This window comes from Bubalus kerabau, chromosome 18, assembly GCF_029407905.1.
Source record: "Bubalus kerabau isolate K-KA32 ecotype Philippines breed swamp buffalo chromosome 18, PCC_UOA_SB_1v2, whole genome shotgun sequence".
In the NCBI taxonomy this organism is placed as follows: Eukaryota; Metazoa; Chordata; class Mammalia; order Artiodactyla; family Bovidae; genus Bubalus; species Bubalus kerabau.
The window spans coordinates 15,756,007-15,778,889 of NC_073641.1; the positions used below are offsets into that span (position 1 = coordinate 15,756,007).

At 34.5% G+C, this 22,883-nt stretch overlaps 1 protein-coding gene across 6 annotated transcripts in view; it reads right to left on the reverse strand.

Annotated features, from left to right (window-relative positions):
• Positions 1-316: 316 nt before the first annotated feature.
• TRAPPC13 (trafficking protein particle complex subunit 13) overlaps positions 317-22,883 on the reverse strand; it is a 33,871-nt gene continuing 11,304 nt past the window's right edge. For 2 of the 6 annotated variants that reach the window (XM_055554457.1, XM_055554461.1), the window contains 10 exons: positions 21,858-21,942; positions 17,263-17,390; positions 14,381-14,453; positions 12,232-12,276; positions 8,689-8,706; positions 6,679-6,812; positions 5,258-5,456; positions 4,019-4,119; positions 702-852; positions 317-576 (listed from right to left, as the gene is read on the reverse strand). In XM_055554457.1, the coding sequence (XP_055410432.1) occupies positions 469-576; positions 702-852; positions 4,019-4,119; positions 5,258-5,456; positions 6,679-6,812; positions 8,689-8,706; positions 12,232-12,276; positions 14,381-14,453; positions 17,263-17,390; positions 21,858-21,942 (1,042 nt within the window). In that variant the 3' untranslated portion in view covers positions 317-468. Of the gene's footprint in view, positions 577-701; positions 958-4,018; positions 4,120-5,257; positions 5,457-6,678; positions 6,813-8,688; positions 8,707-12,231; positions 12,277-14,380; positions 14,454-17,262; positions 17,391-21,857; positions 21,943-22,883 lie in introns of those variants that run through there. The other 4 variants (XM_055554458.1, XM_055554460.1, XM_055554459.1 and 1 more) reach the window with 4 other exon arrangements.

The following is a 22,883-nucleotide window of genomic DNA, read 5'->3' on the forward strand; positions in this document are numbered from 1 at the left end:
GGGTCGCCTCCACTGCAGGTAGATTCTTTACTGTCTGAGTCACTAAAGCCTACTGGCTGCTTTTGTATTACAACTGCAGAGTAGTTTCAGCAGAAACCTCGGGGCCTGCAAGGGCTAACATATGCAGTATCTGGCCCTTTACATGAAAAGTTTACTGACCATTGTTCAAGATACCTGCTAGGGACACATGGCCTCAAATGTGGAGCTTTTGGAGAACAAAGTCCAATCGTCATTTAAAGTGAAACAAAATCACATGTGCAGAAAATATACAAATGTTCATTTGGAATATAACTCGCAAGATAAAATCAGTAGATGGTTCTTTTCAAAACAAATATTTAATATTTTAACTTTTACAGGAAAGAAATTTAAATAACATACTTATTTTTACTGTTGATCATTTTACAAAGGTGACAAAAATACAGAAAATTCTGGGCAACTCAATGAAAAGTGTAACGTTGGACACTTTCTTCAACTTTCCACTTTAATGGCCGAAGATACCACACAGACTTGTGCGATGTCATCATATTCATACGTTCTCTTTAAGAATGTGTCTGTTAGTCTTAAGCCGGAGACGCTCTATTGAGAGAAAAACACAGACCCAAGTTTTCATTCATTGGTAATGACCAGAGAAAGAATGGATATAATAAATGACTATGGGTTAATAGCCCCTAAATACTGAAATTACTGAAAAGATAGCATACTTGCAGTCCTTGTACTGAAGACAGTAGTGTGAGGGCAAGGCAGAGAGAGGAACTTGGATGGAGCTTTCCAAGTTGTCTTCCTGAAATGCCACACCAGTGGATAGAATTGGTATTGCACATTTCCAAAACAAGATCCATCGTTCTTTCACTGCTGGAGGAATCAGAAAAATAGGAATAAATCTTGTTCCTTTCACAAAGGGATACTGCAATATTTCTAAATCACACTTCGAAAACAAGATCCATCGTTCTTTCACTGCTGGAGGAATCAGAAAAACAGGAATAAATCTTGTTCTTTTCACAAAGGGGATACTGCAATGTTTCTAAATCACTATTGCCAGTCAATTTCTTTTCATGGTATCCAGCTGCAAACCAGGAACAGAAATGAAAATCTATCATATAGTTTTTATCACAGGACACGGTTTTGTTCTGGAGTTTACAGTGGCACTGAGACTAATCTGCCTGTCTGGATGTACGCCTTCTGGTTCTGTATCGAACACTGGCTCCCTGATGCTGATCTGTTAAAAAGAGTTTTGCCATTTCTCTGGGAGACTTCCAGACATCTGTGTCTAATCTTGTTGCTATGTGTCCTTCCTATTTCTGTTAGATACTCTGTAGGAAAGAGAATGAAAAACTGAGGCTGGTCCAGTGCTTTTTCTATTTAATCTACGTTCCTTTACCATGCAGTGTGTGCTCAGTCGCTTCAGTTACGTCCGACTCTTTGTGATCCTATAGACTGTAGCCTGTCAAGCTTCTCTGTCCATGGGATTCTCCAGGCAAAAATACTGGAGTGGGTTGCTGTGCCCTCCTCCAGGAGATCTTCCCGACATAGGGATCAAACCCGTGTCTCCTGCACTGCAGGCAGATTCTTTACCCACTGAGGCACCTCGGAAGCCCTTACCACGCAGATAACATAATAAATGACTGGCAAGATTTACAAGTAAAACTATTCAGGTATTCACTTGACATGAAAAAGACTACTTCTCCTTATAATTGATACCACCAGTTCAAATAAACTTATTAAGTTAAAAAAACACTTTTAGTGAAAGTATGTGCATTGTTTTTAAAACAAAACCAAAAGTTTCATAATGAAAAATGGTCTGCTACTCTACCACCACGCTTGACTTACTTTCAACTCTTTAAGCTCTTTTTCTCTCCTTAGTTGGCTCCACATTTTAAAATACTCATTTAAAATTTAAATTTAATCTTGAACTTTAGATGTATTGATTTAATGATATTTAGCTTTTATATGTCTCTGTCTCCCCTCTAAAATTTGAAATGTTCAGTGTGTGCCACAGACCAGTTTAGATGCAATGCATGAATTTCCTCATTACATTTCACAAAAATCCAGTAAGAGCAGATTCCATGTATGTGTCTGTGTGTGTTGTGGGTTGGTAGTAATCCCGTTTTTATAGATGAAGAAACTGAAGATCTAAGAAACAAGTGCTTTTTAGAAAACTTTTTTGAATTACCAAAAGGTAAAGTGAATACTCAAACTGTTATTTCTTTATTACAGCACTTTGTCATTTGGTGAATAACTGATTTTTTGTAACTCAAAAAACACAAAACAAATAATCCCAAAGCAGACCCATAAAGGGTACATGTAGCACAAACTCTTTATCCTGTGTGTGTTTTTTACTGAGCTCCTATGATGTGGCAGGCACTGCACTTACAATGCTGGTAAGACATGATCTCTTCCCTTAAATTATTTGCAATCCAATACAGAAGAGACTAGTGATTAATTATAGGAATGTATCAGTATCACAAAAAAACTATATTACAATTTGCTATGATTATGTGTGAGAAGGTCTAGGAAGCATCACAGGGTAAGTAGGTATTTTGTAATTTTGAAGGATAAATGCTTATCTTCCTAATACCATAAAGTTGTAAGGGATATAGAATTAAAAAGGATTATACATTCAGACTATGATGATTTGGATTCATTACTGTGATATTATCAAAATGCCCCAATGGCAACCCACTCCAGTATTCTTGCCTGGAGAATCCCATGGACAGAAGAGCCTGGCGGGCTAAGGTCCATAGGGCTGCAAAGAGCCGGACACAACTGAAATGACTTAGCATGAACGCACCAAATAGTACTACAAGGAGCAGCAAAGTTATAGGACTGGGATTTAATCCTAGGTTTTTCTGGCCTCAAAACCCTATGCTCTTTGCTTCTCAATAGCTAGATTATACTCTATTATCAAAGTCCTGTTTTCCAGTCTATGGCTATCCCTTATATTAAATTCATAAGTACTTTTTAGTTTCTTAATACTAAAGATACGGCTCAGGTATAAATATGGCTCCGAAAAATCTATCTTATTACAGTAAATCTATAATGTATTATTCCCTAAGAACCTACTAGTTCATGTTTAGTAATCTGAAGTGTGAAAGGAGTGTAAACAATGAAATGAACATGGACCTTGAAGTCAAATACACTGGTTTCAAACTCTGATCCCATCTTTTCTAGCTCTCTGAGACTGAATAAGCCACAAGCTCTGAGTTAGCTTGCTCTTGCAAAGAATGTGAATAATTAATACCTACCTCACAGGTACAGAAATAAAATATTAAAAAGTGCCTAATAGGGTAGGGCCTCTAAAATATGTAATATTAGCTACCAGATGAAGAACTTTATAGTATTCAATGGCAATATCAGAGAAGACTATATGGCAAGAGGAAACTTACAAGAAGATAGCATATTTAAAAGAAAGCTGTGGTACATATACACAATGGAGTATTACTCAGCCATTAAAAAGAATACATTTGAATCAGTTCTAATGAGGTGGATGAAACTGGAGCCTATTATACAGAGTGAAGTAAGCCAGAAAGAAAAACATCAATACAGTATACTAACACATATATATGGAATTTAGAAAGTAATGAAAACCCTGTATATGAGACAGCAAAAGAGACACAGATGTATAGACCAGTCTTTTGGACTTTGTGGGAGAGGGAGTGGGGGATGATTTGGGAGAATGGCATTAAAACATGTATAATATCATATAAGAAATGAATCACCAGTCCAGGTTTGATGCAGGATACAGGAAGCCTGGGGCTGGTGCACTGGGATGACCCAGAGAGATGGTATGGGGAGGGAGGTGGGAGGGGGGTTCAGGATGCGGAACACGTGTACACCCGTGGCAGAGCATGTTGATGTATGGCAAAACCAATACAATATTGTAAAGTAAAAAAAAAAAAAACCATTTGGCAACTCAAAAAAAAAAAAATAAAACAATGTGCTTGTAAAAAAAAAAAAAAGCTTTAAGAAGTCTCTCTTAGGTAAAAATGAAAGGATATCCATCCACAAATATTGGCATTACCTGCAGTTTGTTATTTTACAAGTAATATGAAAAGGTTCTTCAAGGTTTACAGTATCTGGGATTGCCTCCAAAGACAACCTAACATCTCCATAACCTGGAGCCTATGAGAAAAGAAATACAGTTAATATACATCTATTATATCTATTATAAAAACCTTTCCATTTTAACAGTACTACAGTCCTACTGTTATCCATTCTAACTTCTTTTGCTGCTACTATTGAAAAATAGCACTAGAGACCCTGACTGTTTTTGTTATAATTACTCCATGTTTAGTAAAGTTGAAATGAGTCTCATAGGCAAATAGTAAAGCAATTTCAGGGGGTCTGATCTAAGGGGAAGCTGTTCCAAAGATACTTACTGTAGCTTATAGAAACATAACTCTGCATAGGTGAGGTTATTGCCTAAACAGGTAGAGGAAGACACTGAAATAAATGGAAGACACTGAAGAAGCAAATCATGTCTGTTCCACAAGATTCACTGATATGGACAGACAGTAGAATCAAAATGCCATGACAGCATGATAGCTAATGGCTATGTTTTAAACTAGGCCCAGTGGTAATCTCTTTTTTCAATTTTTACCTCAAATAATAAAAGTAAATTTTAGAACGTATCTCAGCAGGTAATATTCAGTATAAATAGAGGATTCTGTAGCATATTTTCACTAGCACAAGAAAAAGAAGGCTGGTCGCTATCCATACTCTCAGAGTAGAAATTAGATAAAGTATCCAACCAGTGTTTACAAGATAATTTGAGTGGGACTCACATGAGTTTCATTTTAAACATCTTTAAAAAAAGAATGAACTGAGTAGGTAAATACAGCATAAATCCAAGAGTTCCAAAACATTGCAAAAAGAAAGAGATAACTCTAATATAGTGGAAGTCAGATAACAATGAGCATGAAAAAAAAAAGAAAAAAAAAACGAACAATGAGCATGAATTACCATATGAGGAAACAACTGATATACAGTTATTTTAATTTGTTTGGTAAAGTAAAAAAGTTCTTTACATGGTAGAAAGCCATGTACGATGGATAAATTAACATCTGAACATTTCCTATTCATATCAATACCAATTTTCTACCTAGGTGTCAGTGAAATTATTTGTCTTTTATTCTCTGGTAATATTAATGCCTTTTATAGTGCTCTGGTTTTAGTGACAGACCTAGGGAAATTTAACTTGTTCTAACTATCTGAATCCCCAACATGCCAAAACCCCCTTCAGTGTTTTCTCTAGACTCACCATTCTTTGAAGTTGGCTGGTCTGTAATCTTCCCCTTTCACCTAGATTTGTTTTCCATACTATATCCAATTTTCCAATTACTGTTACTCCCTTAATGATGCCTGCTTTTTCTGCAAACTCCTTCTTGGGTTTTAGGCAGTATAAGTACTGGCGTGTATCCATTGGCTGCAAATATGCTCTTGACCCAAATGTAGTTACACTGAGGGGTGAAGACAGAGATGGAAAAAATTCTCTAGAATCTTTTAAAAGAAAAACCATGGCTGTGATGGTTCCTTTGGATAGGACCTGAATGATCTACCATCCAAACATCTAGAATACAACAGGTCAGTGGTTTCAATACAAATGAAAAGAACTTGAACTGAGAGGACTTATTTTTCTTTAATTTTTTTCAGTTGATAGGAAAATCTTCAGATTCTTTATAATAGAATGCAATATATTATCTCAAGTATTGGACGTATATCAGTTAACTGAAAAAATGCAATAGAAATCAGAACCTTCAGTATCTTGTCCCTTTTCTCTAAAACTATGAACAAAAATAAAGAAACATACCCTAAACTAAGGAATCATTTTCAAATGAATAAAAGGATCAGGTAAAGAGGGGAAAAATATTGTTTTCCTCTGGGGGTATGAGAGGCTACACACTTTACTGTATTCTAACATAATAAAAGTAAAATTTCCATTCTTGATTAATAAAATCAGGTATTTCTCCAGCTATTACCTTCTTATATATATTAATGTTGATCTTACATTTATTTATTCTTTTTATAAATTACTCATAGATGTGTATTTCATTTTTGTAAAAAATTAAATCATCTATTCCTGTGCTCGCTCCTTTTGATGTTGAGGGAATACATCATCTTGAAACTTACTGTTCACTCTAACTTTTCCATCATTCCTTCCCATGTCTCAATTTTATCATTTGCAGGATAAAGGATGAAATGTTCCATATTTATCTGAGTTACTGTGAAAATTGAAAAAAGTGCTCTAGGTACAAATGGTGAAGATCTTATTTTTATGTGAAGGGAGAGCTGATGGACCATGAGAGAATTTAAGGGCAGTGAAATTATTTTAGAAGGTAAAGTCATGATGGCTATGTCATTACATTTGTCAAAACTCATAGAATGCACAACACAGAAAGTGAACACGAATGTAAACTGGATTTTAGTTAATAGTAAGTATCAATACTGATTCGCTGATTGTAAAAAATGCACCAAGTTAAAATGTAAACAGTATGGGGCCCTGTAAGTGGGGAGGGCACATGAGAACGCTGCACCTTCTGATAAATTTTTCTGTAAATTTAAAAATTCTCTTCTAAAATAAAGTCTATTAATTAAAAAAATCATAAATCACCCAAGAGTAACAATGATAGAAAAATTCATGTCTTTTAAAATAAAAACAAATAGTTCACAATTCATATTTACCGTTCTCCAGCTTGGTTGACTGAATTTAATTCTGCTACATTGTACATTATAGATGGCTCCAATGAAACTTTCTCCATAAACATAGGTGAGGTTGTAATATTCTGAATCTGGGCTTCAAGAAATACTTCATCAGTCTGAAAAAAAAAAATCCACCAAAGTATGATGGTGTTTAAAGTATTTACCTCAACAACAATATCTAATTTATTTGAAGAAAAAGCATTAACCATAAATGTGATTAGTTCATGCCTGCAAATCAAAGTTATCATAATTAATGCAAGAAAAGAAATCTTTATCCTAACATAATTAACAGGGGCAAAGTCAAGTGTTAGTCAACTGATAAGTTATCAAACAATGGATGGGGGATAACTATAATATTTTTTGAATTGACATCCAAAAATGTTTAACTGGAATTTCATTCACATATATCTTAAATTTTCTGGTAAGTTATTCAAATGTGAAAATGCAATCTAGGATAATGAATACACCTGTGCACTTAGCATTTCAGAAATGTGTTAAGATAATTAGGTCTTTGTTATACTATTTCAGCATAATTTAACTTAATTTTCATTATTATTTCAAATTAGTATAGTGAATAATCTATTTTATAATCTTATAGGATTTAACTTTATAAAGCAATTATTTTAGTGTTCATTAGTGATTTCCCAGTTTATTGTTAAGTGTATATTCAGGGCAAAAAAAAAAAAAGTGAGTTATACTTGAAATCTTTGAGTTTTTAAATCAAAGAAAAGGTACTTTGTAGTCTTACTGACAGATACAGCAGTATTTCAGTCATGGGGTAATTTACATATGTACTTTACATAATTTTTAAAATTCCCTAATTATGCTAAACATTCTTTTATGCTATTTTGTTATTTTGGGGGGTATATAATCGCAGGATAACAGACAACTTGCCTCTTTTTTGATACAAACATATATAAAATGGTATACTAAGGATATTCTAGAATTACTTTATTCAAAAAGTTTCATAGTAATATATATACAGAAATAAAACAAAATAAACTATGACCAAAAAATGTTGGCACTTAGCTTTTTTAACACTAAATCCATAAAAATGGAAATTATTTGCAAAAATATAATGATGGAATTATAATTTAATGTATTATTATCTAAAACAAAACAGATTCTTTTGTCCTGGGTACATGTGCCCTAATAAAATAGAAATACAATGATTTATCAGTTTAAAAGAAAGTACACATTCAAAGGCATTTTGTTATTTTTTCTCAAAAAAACAAAAAGTAAATATATCCCATCAATCCATTGCTTAAAAAAAAATAACCATAGACCCACATTTCAAATTTAAAAATTCAATTTCTGCATAAGTTTAGAAGAGCTTAGATAAAATGAAAGGAAAAATAAGCAGCATAATGGAAAATTAAGTTAGTTTGAACAGTTAGTATAAAGTTACTTGACATTTAAAAAATTAAGAATTCAGTGCTAAGGCAGTTGTTTTTATTGTGTATATAATGTTATAAACAAATGTTGCTTATATTAAACAGAAATTTGAAAATATGATTTTAACCAACTTGGGAAAATTTAATTTTCTTCAGTTTATTGTTAAAGGGCCATCTTTACCTGACCCAGAATTAAGACTAAAACCACTGTGCATTTGAAGATTAATTTCAACTACACAGTTCATTCAAAGATGTGAAGGATCACAGGATATTTTATGTTAAGATGTTGAAAATTCAAAGGCTATTTAAACAAGGCTAACAAGGCCTCTTTTAAAAAATATCTACAGAAAACACACTAATATAAGAATGTAATTGTTTCAATATGACAATTTAGTCTTTGACGTATACTTTCTCATATAATAAAACAATCAATATAATATAAAAAGTACAAATTATATACATATTTTCAAAGTCACATAAGTATATTCACAACTAACTTTGTTTTTCCACTATGTTTTGTATGGAGAGATTAATTAGGCAAAGTCAAAAAGTGGTAAGTAAGAAAAGCATATAAATTTATAATAAAAAATCAAATTACCACAGAACTGAGGTCACTCTAATGGAAAAATAAAAAGAAAAATTAGAAAAATCAGATTAAATGTTAAAGGAAAAGAATAACTTTAAAATAAAATGCATTTCTGCATTTTTTAAATTTACTAAACAAGACAGCATTAGTAAAACAAGGACGTAAACAGAAAGTAACACAAAGAAATATGACAAATCATTTTTCTAAAAAGGTGAAACTGCTAAGGTTAAATGAATAGAAAGAACACTGCAGGTGAACACTTAAACAGGAGCAAATACTCAAGGGCGTATTTTGGGGGAGAGAGGCAAATCCCATGCCTTTATAATTCTTTAAATTCTTACCACTTTGTAATTCTTCATAGATTACTTAGGATGGGTATACAAATATCTGCCACATTCAGGACAGATACTGTATAGCTTCTTCTAAATTTATCTAATAATGGGATCTTACACTTCAGGGAATGCTGAACTAGACCACTCCAAACAATTGAGAGTGAACAGATTTCATAGTTCGTCGTCTTTTCATATATATATATATGTATATAGCTAAAGTTGGAGAAGGCAATGGCACCCCATTCCAGTACTCTTGCCTGGAAAATCCCATGGACGGAGGAGCCTGGTAGGCTGCAGTCCATGGGGTTGCTAAGAGTCGGACACGACTGAGCGACTTCACATTCACTTTTCACTTTCACGCATTGGAGAAGGAAATGGCAACCCACTCCGGTGTTCTTGCCTGGAGAATCCCAGGCACGGGGGAGCCTGGTGGGCTGTCGTCTATGGGGTCGCACAGAGTCGGACACGACTGAAGCGACTTAGCAGCAGCAGCAGCAGCTAAAGTTGCTTATCTCCCACAGGCCATCTCAAATGTCAGCTCTTTCATCAAACATCAAGCTGGCAATCATTTTTCACCTATGTTCCCAGAGTATAAGTACACTTCATGATCAGGGTAGGTGGGGGTGCTTACACTGTGATATCAAGTCATATCAAGTGCTAAGTCACTTCAGTCATTTCCGACTCTTTGTGACCCCATGGATTGTAGCCCAACAGGCTCCTCTGTCCATGAGATTTTCCAGGCAAGAATACTGGAATGGGTTGCCATTTCCTTCTGCAGGGGATCTTCCCCGCCCAGGTGATTGAACCTGGGCCTCCCACACTGCAGGCAAACTCTACCGCCTGAGCCACCAGGGAAGGACTGTTATGTCTCCTCCACTAAATCTAAGTGCTATGAGGATAGGGAAGATGTTCAGTTTATATTTATTTCTCTTCAGTACCTGGCATAGAGCACTGTACTCAGCAGGTAACCAAAGGTTTGAAGCGTAGCTTCTTATATCATTTTTTTCCCCTAGCAAAGCTTTCTTAAACTTGTTTTCCTTTTGGTGATTCATATAGTATTTTTAGATGCAGCATAAAAAAACATGTTTGCGACAAATGTGGGGCTAACAATAGTTGTCAGGTAAGGTCTGTGGAATAGTGTAATAAACTATTGAAACTAGTATGCTTAACTAACTCCCAAATTTCCTAGTTGGGGTTAAAAGAATCTGCTTTATGCCACAGGCAGGACAGTATTAGTTTGCCTAATAGGTAATACCTAATGTATTAGAAAGATCCTAAATGCTATTTGCTCACTCCTCATTTTTAAAGAAATGTCACTTTCAAAATTCAGAATTTTATGAAAATTTTTTAGCTGAAGTTTGTTGGCAAAGTCTACATTAAAGATCATGTCTATATGTAATGTTAATTGAAAAAGCAAAATTGTTACTATGATTATAAGAACAGAATATTATATATAAATGAGTAAAATCTGAAAGAGAAAACTGGTTAATGAAGAACCAATTACTTTTTGCTGTGGTAAACTTGTGGGTTTCTTCCTTTATTCTTGGGGAGTATGTTACTTTTATGTTATTTATGGAATTATTAGCAATTAAAAAAAATTTGCAATTCACCCTTAATATTGGTGTGATGAAACTACTTGACAAGTACCCTCATGTACCACCATATTTCAACAAAGAAAACTTAAAATAGTTTAGTATGTGCTTTCCTAGGAGTCAATAACAGGAAAAAAAAGACCCACCTACATATTTGTTTTTAATTTTCCAAACTATTTTTTCTAATAGAATAGTTACCAATCTCCCCTCATACTATGAATGAAAGCTTTTCCAGCAAAATAATAAATTAAGACTATTTAAGTACATATATTGCTAATAACAAAAAAAGGTAAAACAAATATGTATTATCCCAATTCTCCTATCCCTCCCCACAAAGAAACATCAACTCTTTAAACATCTAATAATCTCCTTGATGAGACTGAATCCTGCCATCAAATAGTGATATGTATATTCTTCACTACATACTCAACGTTCCACTTGCAGCTCTGCTTGGAACGCCTTCGCTGCTCCGACACCACATTTCCAGTACCTATTCCTTCTGGACTCGGAGGCAGTTCTCTTTCTTTACCGTGAAGCTTTCTTAGACTAGTCCAGAATCTCATTCCCAGAGTTCCTGTAGCACATTTTTTTGTACCAGTCTCTCTAGTCTCACTATATACTATACTAGTAACTTTTTTATTTTATGCACTTTTTTCTTTTCTCCTGAGAGGTTTTTACTTCAGAGTTAGGTTCCTTATCTTAGATGTTTTGGTATGCCCAGTTGTAGCACAGACTTTATAGTGAATAAAAACTCTGAGATGCTGATGGTAAAAATAATATTATCAAATTTGACAGGTGACTACAAATTTCTTATCACCTGGTTTTTAAGTAACAGACATAATTTGCATTTCAAAATGCTGATCTGATCTGATCTGATATTTGAATATCTCTGAGTTTATCATTATGATCTGAAACACATGATTTTTCGGGAGTAAGAGGCCCATTAGGAAATCTGTTTTTTCTGGAATTCTAGATACCAGGATAAAATAGAATTTTGTAAAATAAATTCAAGCAATAAAACCTTTTCCTTATAACAAATTGTATTCTATATCTTTTGTTAGAACAGAAGATAATCTTCTATTCTAAAAGTTACTCCTTTCTATATTTTTGCCAAATTTGTTTCTCCTAAGGAGAAATTCAAATCATTCACTAAACTTAGCAATCTCACACTGACTTTTCAGGACAAAGAATTTAATGTATTGAGTTCTACTTAATATTTTTCTATATAAATATTAAATATTTTTTGCAGATTTAGATCTACTACTTCAATTTTTACAATATCACAACCACATTTATAAATATTTAACAGATTGCTAATATTTTTAGACAGGAACAACAACTATTAAATGGAAGCATAGGGTCATCATTTAATGAAAGGAAGTGAAAGTCTCAAAGTTAATAAGAATAAAAATCAAGGCATATTGATTCCATGTAAATTGAAAACAGCAGATTAAAAGAGATCTGCAGTGAAATTAATCACTTGTGATTTAACTTTATGCTCATTTTTCACAAGTAATTTGTAGTCATATCAGCAATTTACTCTGATATGAAAAGAAATATAATAAATGAGAATTTTAGTCAGATAAGATCTTAATGTTGAACATGAAATCCCATTAGGCGCTCACACTTACCTCTGCATTGTAAAATTTGGTTTTCACATCCAATGGTTTGAGAACCTAGTTGAATAAAGCATACCAATCAAAGAAGATTATTATCATTTGGCCATTTATTTATTTATTTTTAATTAAATTTATTTATTTTAATTGGAGGTTAATTACTTTACAATATTGTATTGGTTTTGCCATACATCAACATGAATCTGCCACGGGTGTACACGTGCTCCCCATCCTGAACCCCCCTCCCACCTCCCTCCCTGTACCATCCCTCTGGGTCATCCCAGTGCACCAGCCCCAAGCATCCTGTATCCTGCATCGAACCTGGACTGGCGATTTGTTTCTTATATGATATTATACATGTTTCAATGCCATTATTCCAAATCATCCCACCCTCTCCCTCTCCCACAGAGTCCAAAAGACTATTCTATACATCTGTGTCTTTTTTGCTGTCTCGCATACAGGGTTATCATTACCATCTTTCTAAATTCCATATATAAGTGTTAGTATACTGTATTGGCATTTTTCTTTCTGGTTTACTAAAGACAATCTCTTTAACAAGTGGTGCTGGGAAAACTGGTCAACCACTTGCAAAAGAATGGAACTAGAACACTTTCTAACACCATACACAAAAATAAACTCGAAATGGATTAAAGATCTAAACTTAAGACCGGAAACTATAAAACTCCTAGAGAACATAGGCAAAACACTCTCCGACATAAATCACAGCAGGATCCTCTATGACCCACCACCCAGAATATTGGAAATAAAAGCAAAAATAAACAAATGGGACCTAATTAAAATTAAAAGCTTCTGCACAACAAAGGAAACTATAAGCAAGGTGAAAAGACAGCCTTCAGAATGGGAGAAAATAGTAGCAAATGAAGCAACTGACAAACAACTAATCTCAAAAATATACAAGCAACTCCTGCAGCTCAATTCCAGAAAAATAAATGACCCAATCAAAAAATGGGCCAAAGAACTAAATAGACAGTTCTCCAAAGAAGACATACAGATGGCTAACAAACACATGAAAAGATGCTCAACATCACTCATTATCAGAGAAATGCAAATCAAAACCACAATGAGGTACCATTTCACACCAGTCAGAATGGCTGCGATCCAAAAGTCTACAAGCAATAAATGCTGGAGAGGGTGTGGAGAAAAGGGAACCCTCTTACACTGCTGGTTGGCCATTTGTTTATTTTTTTTAAATCTTGGGTTTATGCTTGTCAAAGGCATTTTCCAATTTTAATTGTAATAGACTTTTCAAATGGATATGCAATATTCTTGTAAAAACAAAAACAAACAAAAACAATACCGAAGGCATTTTAAAAAAAGCTACCATAATTTCTTGACTGGGTGACAATTACATGAGTTATATGGATTTACACTTCACAGTATTTTGCTAAACTGAACACATATGTTTGTGTATTCTTCTCTATATATATTTATCACAAAGTATATTTATCAAAATAAGCAATCAAACCTTTTATTTTCTTTTAAAAGGCATGCAAAATCTTAAACAGATGAGTGATAACAAAAGCAATAACAACAAAGCAATAGCAATTTTTTTCTTCCCATCGATAGTACTTTTTCTTCAACGTACAGAGGAGTGAAAAATATATATAGTGTCATATCTAGATCTACATAACTCTCATTTCCCTATCCATACACACAGATGCGTTAAAACAGTGGTTTTAAATTATTCTTTGATTATGGACTTTGAAAACTGTGTATTAATAAAAACTTCTAACTGCAATTTCAGTGACTCATGATTTCTCTGAAGGAAGCTTGGTCCACTTAACTCAAATCAATAATCCTTCATTTAAATATTTCTTTAGAAATCTGATATTATTGACACTTATTTTGTCTGGACTTTATAGTCATTTTATCCATCTTCTGGATTCTTGCATGTTTTGTCAAGGCATGAAAACCAAACAATTTTTTTTTTAAATAAAAACATTATACTGCCAATGATAATTTCTGTTTTTATTTAACTTAGTCTGACTTTAGATTGCTAGTAACATGACAAATTCAAAAACATTAGGGTATTTGCTTTATTTGGAGTCTGTTTTTATTGCAGATAAATAGCTGTAATTTCCTGGGGGCTGAGGTGGCAGGGGGAAGGCACCTAAACACAATTTCCCACCATCAGATTTAATACCTGAAACTTGAAGAATTTTCTAAAATACATTTTTTCTCCACCCTGAGTCGTGTAACTCACTGCACACACCAAGCTGAAACAGAAAGATGTCTTAATAATTTCTGAATCATTTTCAATTTTGTTTTTTAATACTTAATCTACATTTCAACTCTATCAACAAATTTGAAAAATATACCAATGATGTGAAAGTGTAGTCAAATGAGGCTAGAGCAGGAAAAAAAGTTTCAGTAGATATAGATATATTTCCATGAACAAGAAAGCTATGATTAGTAAAATAAGATATACCATTTTTAAAGATGGAAGTCAGAAACTTTTTCTTCAAAAAGTGAAGCATGATCCAAAATAAATACCAGGATAACTAAACAGTTGAATATTAAAAATAAGTTCACATAAAGTAGAAGAAAATACAAATTAAAAAAAAAAATTCCAAGATGAGAAAAGGCTTTTTAATAAATCCAATGGAAAGGATGACCTCTACAAATTTACAAACTGGATAAATCAAAGACACTAAAACAAAATTTAAAAAAGGACAACATATTGGGATAAAAGGCTTCTAACAATATCAACCTTTGTAGGCATAACATTAGTATCTCACTCAAAATAGGAGAAAAGAATATATATATAAATCACAGTACCATGATATACTAACAAAAATGTGAAAATGTTCACCCTTACAAGTAGTCGAAGAAACAAATTACAAATTACAATAATGAGTTAAGATTTTTCCCCATCTTAGGATCTGGCAAAAATTCTTTCCAAGAAATAACACGGTTGTTGAGGGTTTAGAGAAACGGACTCTCTTTATACTGCTACTGGTTATAAAAATTGAGAAAACAATCCTTCAGGAAAGGAGTCTTAAAAATGCTTACATGCTTCTACAGTAAACCCATTTCAAGTGATCCATCACAGGAGATATTAAGGTGTTCATCACTGTGTTATTTATAACTGAACAAGCGGAAAGTTTAACATCAGAGTAAACAAATTACAGTACACAGTCCAAGCGTGTAGATAAAATCATTTTAAGAATTTTTTCAAAGAATACTGACTCAAGTGGGAAACTGTTCTTGGTGCATTAAAAAAGATAAAACCATGGGGTAATTTTATCAAAATTTTATAAAATATTATTTATTTATACGTATCTGTTATATATACACATAAAAAGACTGAAGTATACCAATATCTTAATAGTGGTTATGCTAGGAGGTGACATTATAGGTAATTTAATTTCTTTTTTATATTTGTACCTGGTACTAAACCAGGTGCTAGGGATTTAGAGTTGATCAAAACTCAACACCTGCTCTCCTAGTACTCACGGCTGGAAACAAAGTACAGATTTTGAAGCTAGATTTGAGCTCCATGCCATTATTTACTAGCTATTTAATTCTACAAAAGTCTCATTTTCTGTAAAATGGGGATTTTACACATTTATTATCATTTCAATAAACTCAATTTCAACAAATGTTGACCACTATTTCTCTGCTAAATTCTGAGGATACAGACAACTTTGTGGAATTCATACTTTAATGGGAACAGCAGGCACTCAGTGAACAATTTCAAGTACAAAAGACATAGAAAAATATTTGAAGAAGTAAAATTAAACTAAACAAAATGACACAGGCATTCCTTTATAAGAGAAGAATACATTTCAAGTTGTGGAGGAATTCAGAGGTAAAACAGTCCAATATAACCGCAGTGTAAAGTGGGAGCGAAGTATGATGAAAGGTGGAACTAGAGTATTTGGTAAGGATTAGGTATGGAGAGCTCTGCAAAACCTATATAAAGTCAGAATTTCCTAAGGGTAATGGGAGATCACTGAAGTGTTAGGTGACTTATTCAAGATCACATAGTTAAATAAATGATTGAGCTAACATCTGAATTCCAGAAAATCTGACACCAAAGCTTATACCAACCACAGAATATGTATTAGTGTTAGTTGCTCAGTCATGTCTAACTTTATGGGATCCCATGGATTGTCTCCTCTGCTCATGGGATTCTCCAGGCAAGCAAACTGGAGTAGTCACTCTCTTCTCCAGAGGACCTTTCAGACCCAGGAATCAAACGTGGGTCTCCTGCATTGCAGGCAGACTCTTTACAGTCTGAGCCATCAAGGAAGCCCAAAATATACATTAAAAAGTGCCTAAACAGAACTTGTTACTAAAATGAATTAAATGATAGATAATATTATATGTACTTCTTTAAGACAACAAAGAGAAACAGAAATGGTGATGTAAGAAGAGATGAAGAGAGGCTACTGAGAGATAATTAACAAGAATAGGACTTTGAGAATCAACTATATGTGGGAGTGGTAAGGCAGATAGAGAAATCTAAAATTACTTTAGGTAGCTCTGAAATGTTCATTTTTGCCTCTCAGACAAAGAAAAACAGAGCATTCACATTCCAATACCTACACAGGCCAGGGATACAGAATTTGACATTTCTTTTTCCTCTCATAGTTTGTTTTATTTTGGTTCTCTACTTTTGAACTCTCAGGATAGAGTGTATTTATATAGTTAAACCCAGAACTGAAAAGCTGTGAATTTAAAAATAAATGTTAACATCAGTTGTTAGCATTTCAAAAGAATAAACATACTCTACAAGTATTTTTAGAGTACCACCTGGGTTTTAAAGGTTTGCAGCATGGATTTTTATTTTTCAGTCAGACTACAGATGCAAAAATAAAACTAGAGATAAATGAACATTTTTTTTCCCCTTACACAATAAACATTTTGTTTAAAGTCTGTTTCTGGCAAACATGTAAACATGGCACATAAAACTCCTGAAGAAATTTTCCAGGCTTGATAATAAGTGGAAATAAAGCAAAAATTTCAGATAAAGGCTTTTATACGTAAAAGCCTTTGAGATGCAGTAAAATTAATTCTTACATGTGTGTTCCAATTTCCTTTACTTCATGGTGTATGACATCATCAATACAACAATCGGGTTTAAGTTCAGCCACTGCAGCGTTAGAGGCTGAAAGATTCAAACGCTGAGAACTTGTCTGAAGATCAGCCTTGAAAGAAAGAGAGAATAAAATACAAGTGAACGTGGTTACCTACAGGCTGTGGGTGAGTATGGGTAGAAGGAATAGGGGAACAGAAGCAAGGCAGTAGGAAGGAGCAAGGAAAGGAGAGTGACACTTCTCTGTACACATCTCTCTGTAGAGATGTCACATTTCTCTGATGCTTAGAAAAGAGTAATGGTTCATACAAACACACACCTGAAAATAAATAAATCAGCCCTGAAGTAGGGGGAATCCAAAATGGAATTCATACAGCATCAAATGAACCTAACTCTACTGCAAATGAACACAACCATACCAAGGGGAAAGGAAAAGTAAGAACCAATTTAAGTTTGGCAAACAAAAGCTAAAAACAAAAAGAATGGCATACAAATGTTTTACTCTTGAACATCTGCTTTTTGGCAAGGGTACAGATTAGCATTTTAAAACTTCTATGTATATATCAGGTTTAAACAAAAAATATATACATTATGGGTAGCAAGAGACAGGTTTCAGACCTTTGGAGACAAAAATGTACAAATAAGAAAAGTGATAAGGCTACAATGAAACCTTTGGTACTGGACTGGAATTTGGGGCATCCATATGAACCTATGGTTTAAAATTTATATATATACAGGTGAATATTATAGAAACATATACAGATGTGTACACATGTGTTAGTATATAGCACTAAAAGGTAAACAATCATTCAACACAACATTAGAAGTCAGAAACCAATTGATTTGCAGAAGTAGAGATCAACATTAAAGTCATCAACTAAGAAAGAACCAGTTTCTCTAACTTAGCAACCTGCCCCCACTAAGTTACTTTCTACCACATTCCCTGCTAATTTCTTTTGTAACATTTATTAACCCTAACCTTATGATTTTTTGCCTACCTGTTTCTTTCCATCTCCCCTACCAAAAATGTAAGGTCTATTGAGAAGGCAATGGCATCCCACTCCAGTACTCTTGCCTGGAGAATCCCATGGATGGAGGAGCCTGGTAGGCTGCAGTCCATGGGGTCGCTAAGAGTCGGAGACGACTGAGCGACTTCACTTTCACTTTTTACTTTCATGCATCGGAGAAGGAAATGGCAACCCACTCCAGTGTTCTTTCCTGGAGAATCCCAGGGACGGGGGAGCCTGATGGGTTGCCGTCTATGGGGTCGCACAGAGTCGGACACGACTGAAGCGACTTAGCAGCAGCAGCAGCATTGAGGTAGGAACCTCTTGTTTTCTCTTCTTCACCGCTATAACACGGTGCCTGGCACACAGTAAGTAATTAATAAAGGTTTGTCAAATAATGAAATTATGATAAAACTTCAAGGCAAGTGTCAAGAAAAATACAGATAAAGCAAAGATCACGTTAAGTCACAGGGAGTGGAAGCGGTTTTACCTGTAAGAGCTAAGACTTTTAAAAAGATTTTGTTTAAAAAAATTCAGACTTTAGCAGTAAATTCTAACCTAACATTCTTAATGCAGGCACTTCAAAGTGGATATTTATTAGTGCCCTCTCTTTTGTTATTATATTCAGTTACTAAACAGTAGTAGTAGCTCACATTTATTGGGCCCCTACCATGTGCAAGGCCCTATTCTAAGCACATTACTCATTTGACGCCTGCTACAAGCTTCAACAGTACGGGAACTGAGACCTTTCAGATGTACAAGCTGGATTTAGAAATGGCAGAGGAAACAGAGATCAAATTGCCAACATCTGTTGGACATAGAAAAAGCAAGGGAATTCCAGAAAAATATTTACTAAGGCTTCACTGACTACACTAAAGCCTTTGACCGTGTGGATCACAACAAACTGTGGAAAATTCTTAAAGAAATGGGAATACCAGACCACCTGATCTGCCTCTTGAGAAATCTGTATGCATGTCAAGAAGCATAAGTTAGAACCAGACATGGAACAACAGACTGGTTCAAAATTGGGAAAGGAGTACATCAAGGGTGTATATTGTCACCCTGTTTATTTAACTTATATGCAGAGTACATCATGTGAAATGCCAGGCTAGAGCAATCACAAGCTGGAATCAAGATTACTGTGAGAAACATCAACAACATGAGATATGCAGATGATACCACCCTAACGGAAGAAAGTGAAGAGAAACTAAAGAGCCTCTTGTTTAAGGTGAAAGAGAGTGAAAAAGCTGGCTTAAAAATCAACATTCTAAAAACTAAGATCATGACATCTGGTCCCATTACTTCATGGCAAATAGATGGGGAAAAGGGGAAAAAGTTGCAGATTTTATTTTCTTGGGCTCCAAAATCACTGCAGATGGTGACTGTAGCCATGGAATTAAAAAGATGCTTACTTCTTGGAAGAAAAGCTATGACAAACCTAGACCGAGTATTAAAAAAGCAGAGACATCACTTTGTCAACAAAGGTCTGTACAATCAAAGCTATGGTTTTTCTAGTAGTCATGTACAGATGTGAGAGTTGGCCCACGAAGAAGGCTGAATGCAGAAGAATTGATGCTTTCAAGCTGTGGTACTGGAGAAACTTTAGAGTCCCTTGGACAGCAAGATCAAACCAATCAATCCTTAAGGAAATGAACCCTGAATATTCATTTTGGAAGAACTGATGGGTGAAGCTGAAGCGCCAACACTTTGGCCTGATGCAAAGAGCTGACTCACTAGAAAAGACCCTGATGCTGGGAAAGATCGTGGGCAGGAGGAGAAGGTGGCAACAGAGAATGAGATGTTTGGATCCCATCACTGAATCAACGGACACAAGTTTGAGCAAATTCCAAGAGGTAGCGAAGGACACGGAAGTCTGGCATCCTTCAGTCCACGGGTCGCAAATAGTGGGACACGACTTAGTGACTGAATAAATCCTGAAGAAGGTAATTGTACCATCCCTGTTTTACATACAAGTGAGAGAACACAGAAAGAACAACTCCCCGTAGGTTATACAACTAATAAGCAACGAAACTAAAATTCAGAATTCTTTAACATTTTAGACATTAGAGAAGGAGGAGGGGAAGAAAAGAAAACAGTCAAACCCATGGGCTTTCTGTCCAGTTTGTTTCCCTATATTATCTGTTAAACATGAATCATAACTACAGTATGTATTATATATATAGCTAAACACTTATACCTTTTTCCTTTTTCATGTTATAACTGCTGCACTTAACATTTACTTCCTAATTACCACCAGGACTTTTCCAAGAATTGGAGATAAAGCAGTGAACAAAAGAGACCAAAATCTCTGTTCCTATGGAATTTAAATGTTTTGGGAAGATAATACAGAGTAAAGGAGGAATGGATGGCTGGCTTGAGGAAGGGGAATACAATTACAGGGTAGGTTTCATGCTCCAAATTGGTTTTTGGATGAACAGGATTTAAAAAGGGATGTCTTCTCTTCTTCACCACTGTAACACAGAGCCTGGCACAGAGTAGGCAATTAATAAATATCAAATAATGAAATCAATGAAATTATGATAAAACTTCAAAGCAAATGTCAAGAAAAATACAGAGAAAGCAAAGATCACATTAAGTCATGGGGAGTGGCAGTGGTTTTGTCTGTAAGAACTAAAAGTTTTAAAAAGATTTTATTTAAAAAAGAAATCAGTTAACAAGCTTTCTGCAGTAAATTCTAACCTAATATTTCTTAATGCAAAGACTTCAAAGTGGGATATTTATTAGTATTGTCTCATTTGTTATTATAAATGCCACGTGAATACAGATTTGACAATGAATTTTTTTCTTTTTCAAGCTCTTTTTCTTTGTGAATATATCCAAGGTGTTTAACTGAGCTAGCATATTCTATCTGAGCTAGCATATTCTTTCTCTTGATTCTCAAAACTGTAAGAATCTTCTAACTGGCTTATTTCCTACAAACCATCCCATACAATGCTTTCATGTTAGCCTTCCAACACAAACCTCTGCTCAAAAGTCTCCACTGATTGCACACTGTCTTAAAATAACCTCAGCCTTAGTCTGGCTTTCAAGATGCTCACTTACTGTGTGATTACTACCTATCTGTACAACCTTACTTGCTTTTACTAAGTGAATTCTGTTCACTGCTACAAGAACACATTACATATTCCTATGTTCCTGCTTCCAATCGCCACACCCCTCTTTCGTCTTTCCTTCTAAACCCTGCCATTCTTTCAAGACCTTCCTGTGTTCCCTCTCCTTCAACAGCCCTTCCTGAGTGATGCAATCCCCAGTGATGATCCCTCCTCTGAAATTCAACCTTTATTATGTTAATCATAAATCATTAACAGAAATTTAAATGCTCTTTACCTTTGGTATATTTTCTCATCCAAGCTATCACAAACTTTGAGGATAAGGAACAATGATTCTATGCAAAGCATATCTTATAACTTAGGGTGTTCAATTAATACTTGCTAATAATAACAATTAAAAAGTCAGTATCGAACATGTATTTTAATGAAGTCTCAAACATTAAGAATAGAAATTAAAAAGTAAAAAAAAAAAAAATTATCCCCAAAAAGAATGCCACTTACTTTAACCAATATATCTTTTACAACTTGATTGCTATCATTATGGACGCTGATATAACTGGAAAAGGTCTCTCCCAAAAATATATTCCTGTGAAATAAAATAAATTTTTAGACAGAAATCCATTCAAGTTTTATCACAAATATTCTATTTATGCACCATTGAGAATATCAAATAGAGAAGTTACTAAAGGATAGTAATCCCTTCATGGATTACAGCCTTGTCATGGCAGAGTGGCTTCCGTAACTCAGGTGAAATACTATTTCAATATTTCTTTGTTTACACTAGGCTGCTCATTCATTATCTAGTGCAATTCAAAATACAGATTTAATCTATAAAGCATGCTATGTAACTTGACCCTCAACTACTGCCAAAACTAACAGCCCTCCTAAAAATAAGTCATTGAAATCAGATCCACGTTAAAAGTCTTAAGATTTGTTAATAAGGAGGCTACAAAAGGCAATATTTGAAATAACTTATGCCCTGAATCTAGAAGGGATCAAGTTATTGATCTCAGAGTATTTGTACCAATTTATTTTATTTTTCTAACTTATTCTAATCAAAATGACTAGTGGCATTACTTTATAAGTAGTGGCTCAGTCATGTCCTACTCTTTGCGACCCCATGGCCTACACAGTCCATGGAATTCTCCAGGCCAAAATACTGGAGTGGGTAGTCGTTCCCTTCTCCAGGGGATCTTTCCAATCCAGGGATCAAACCCAGGTCTCCAGCATTGTAGGTGGATTCTTTACCAGCTGAGCCACCAGGGAAGCCCAAGAGTACTGGAGTGGATAGCCTATCCTTTCTCAGTGGATCTTCCCGACCCAGGAATTGAACAGGGGTCTCCTGCATTGCAGGCAGATTCTTCACCAGCTGAGCTACCAGGGAAGCCTAGTATATATTATATATAATGCATATTAACATATAAATGTATGTAGGTTTATATAAAAATATTTTAATATGAACATTTTTTACATGAATATATTTGTAAGCTCTCAAGACACTAATCAATGACCACATTCTATAAACCT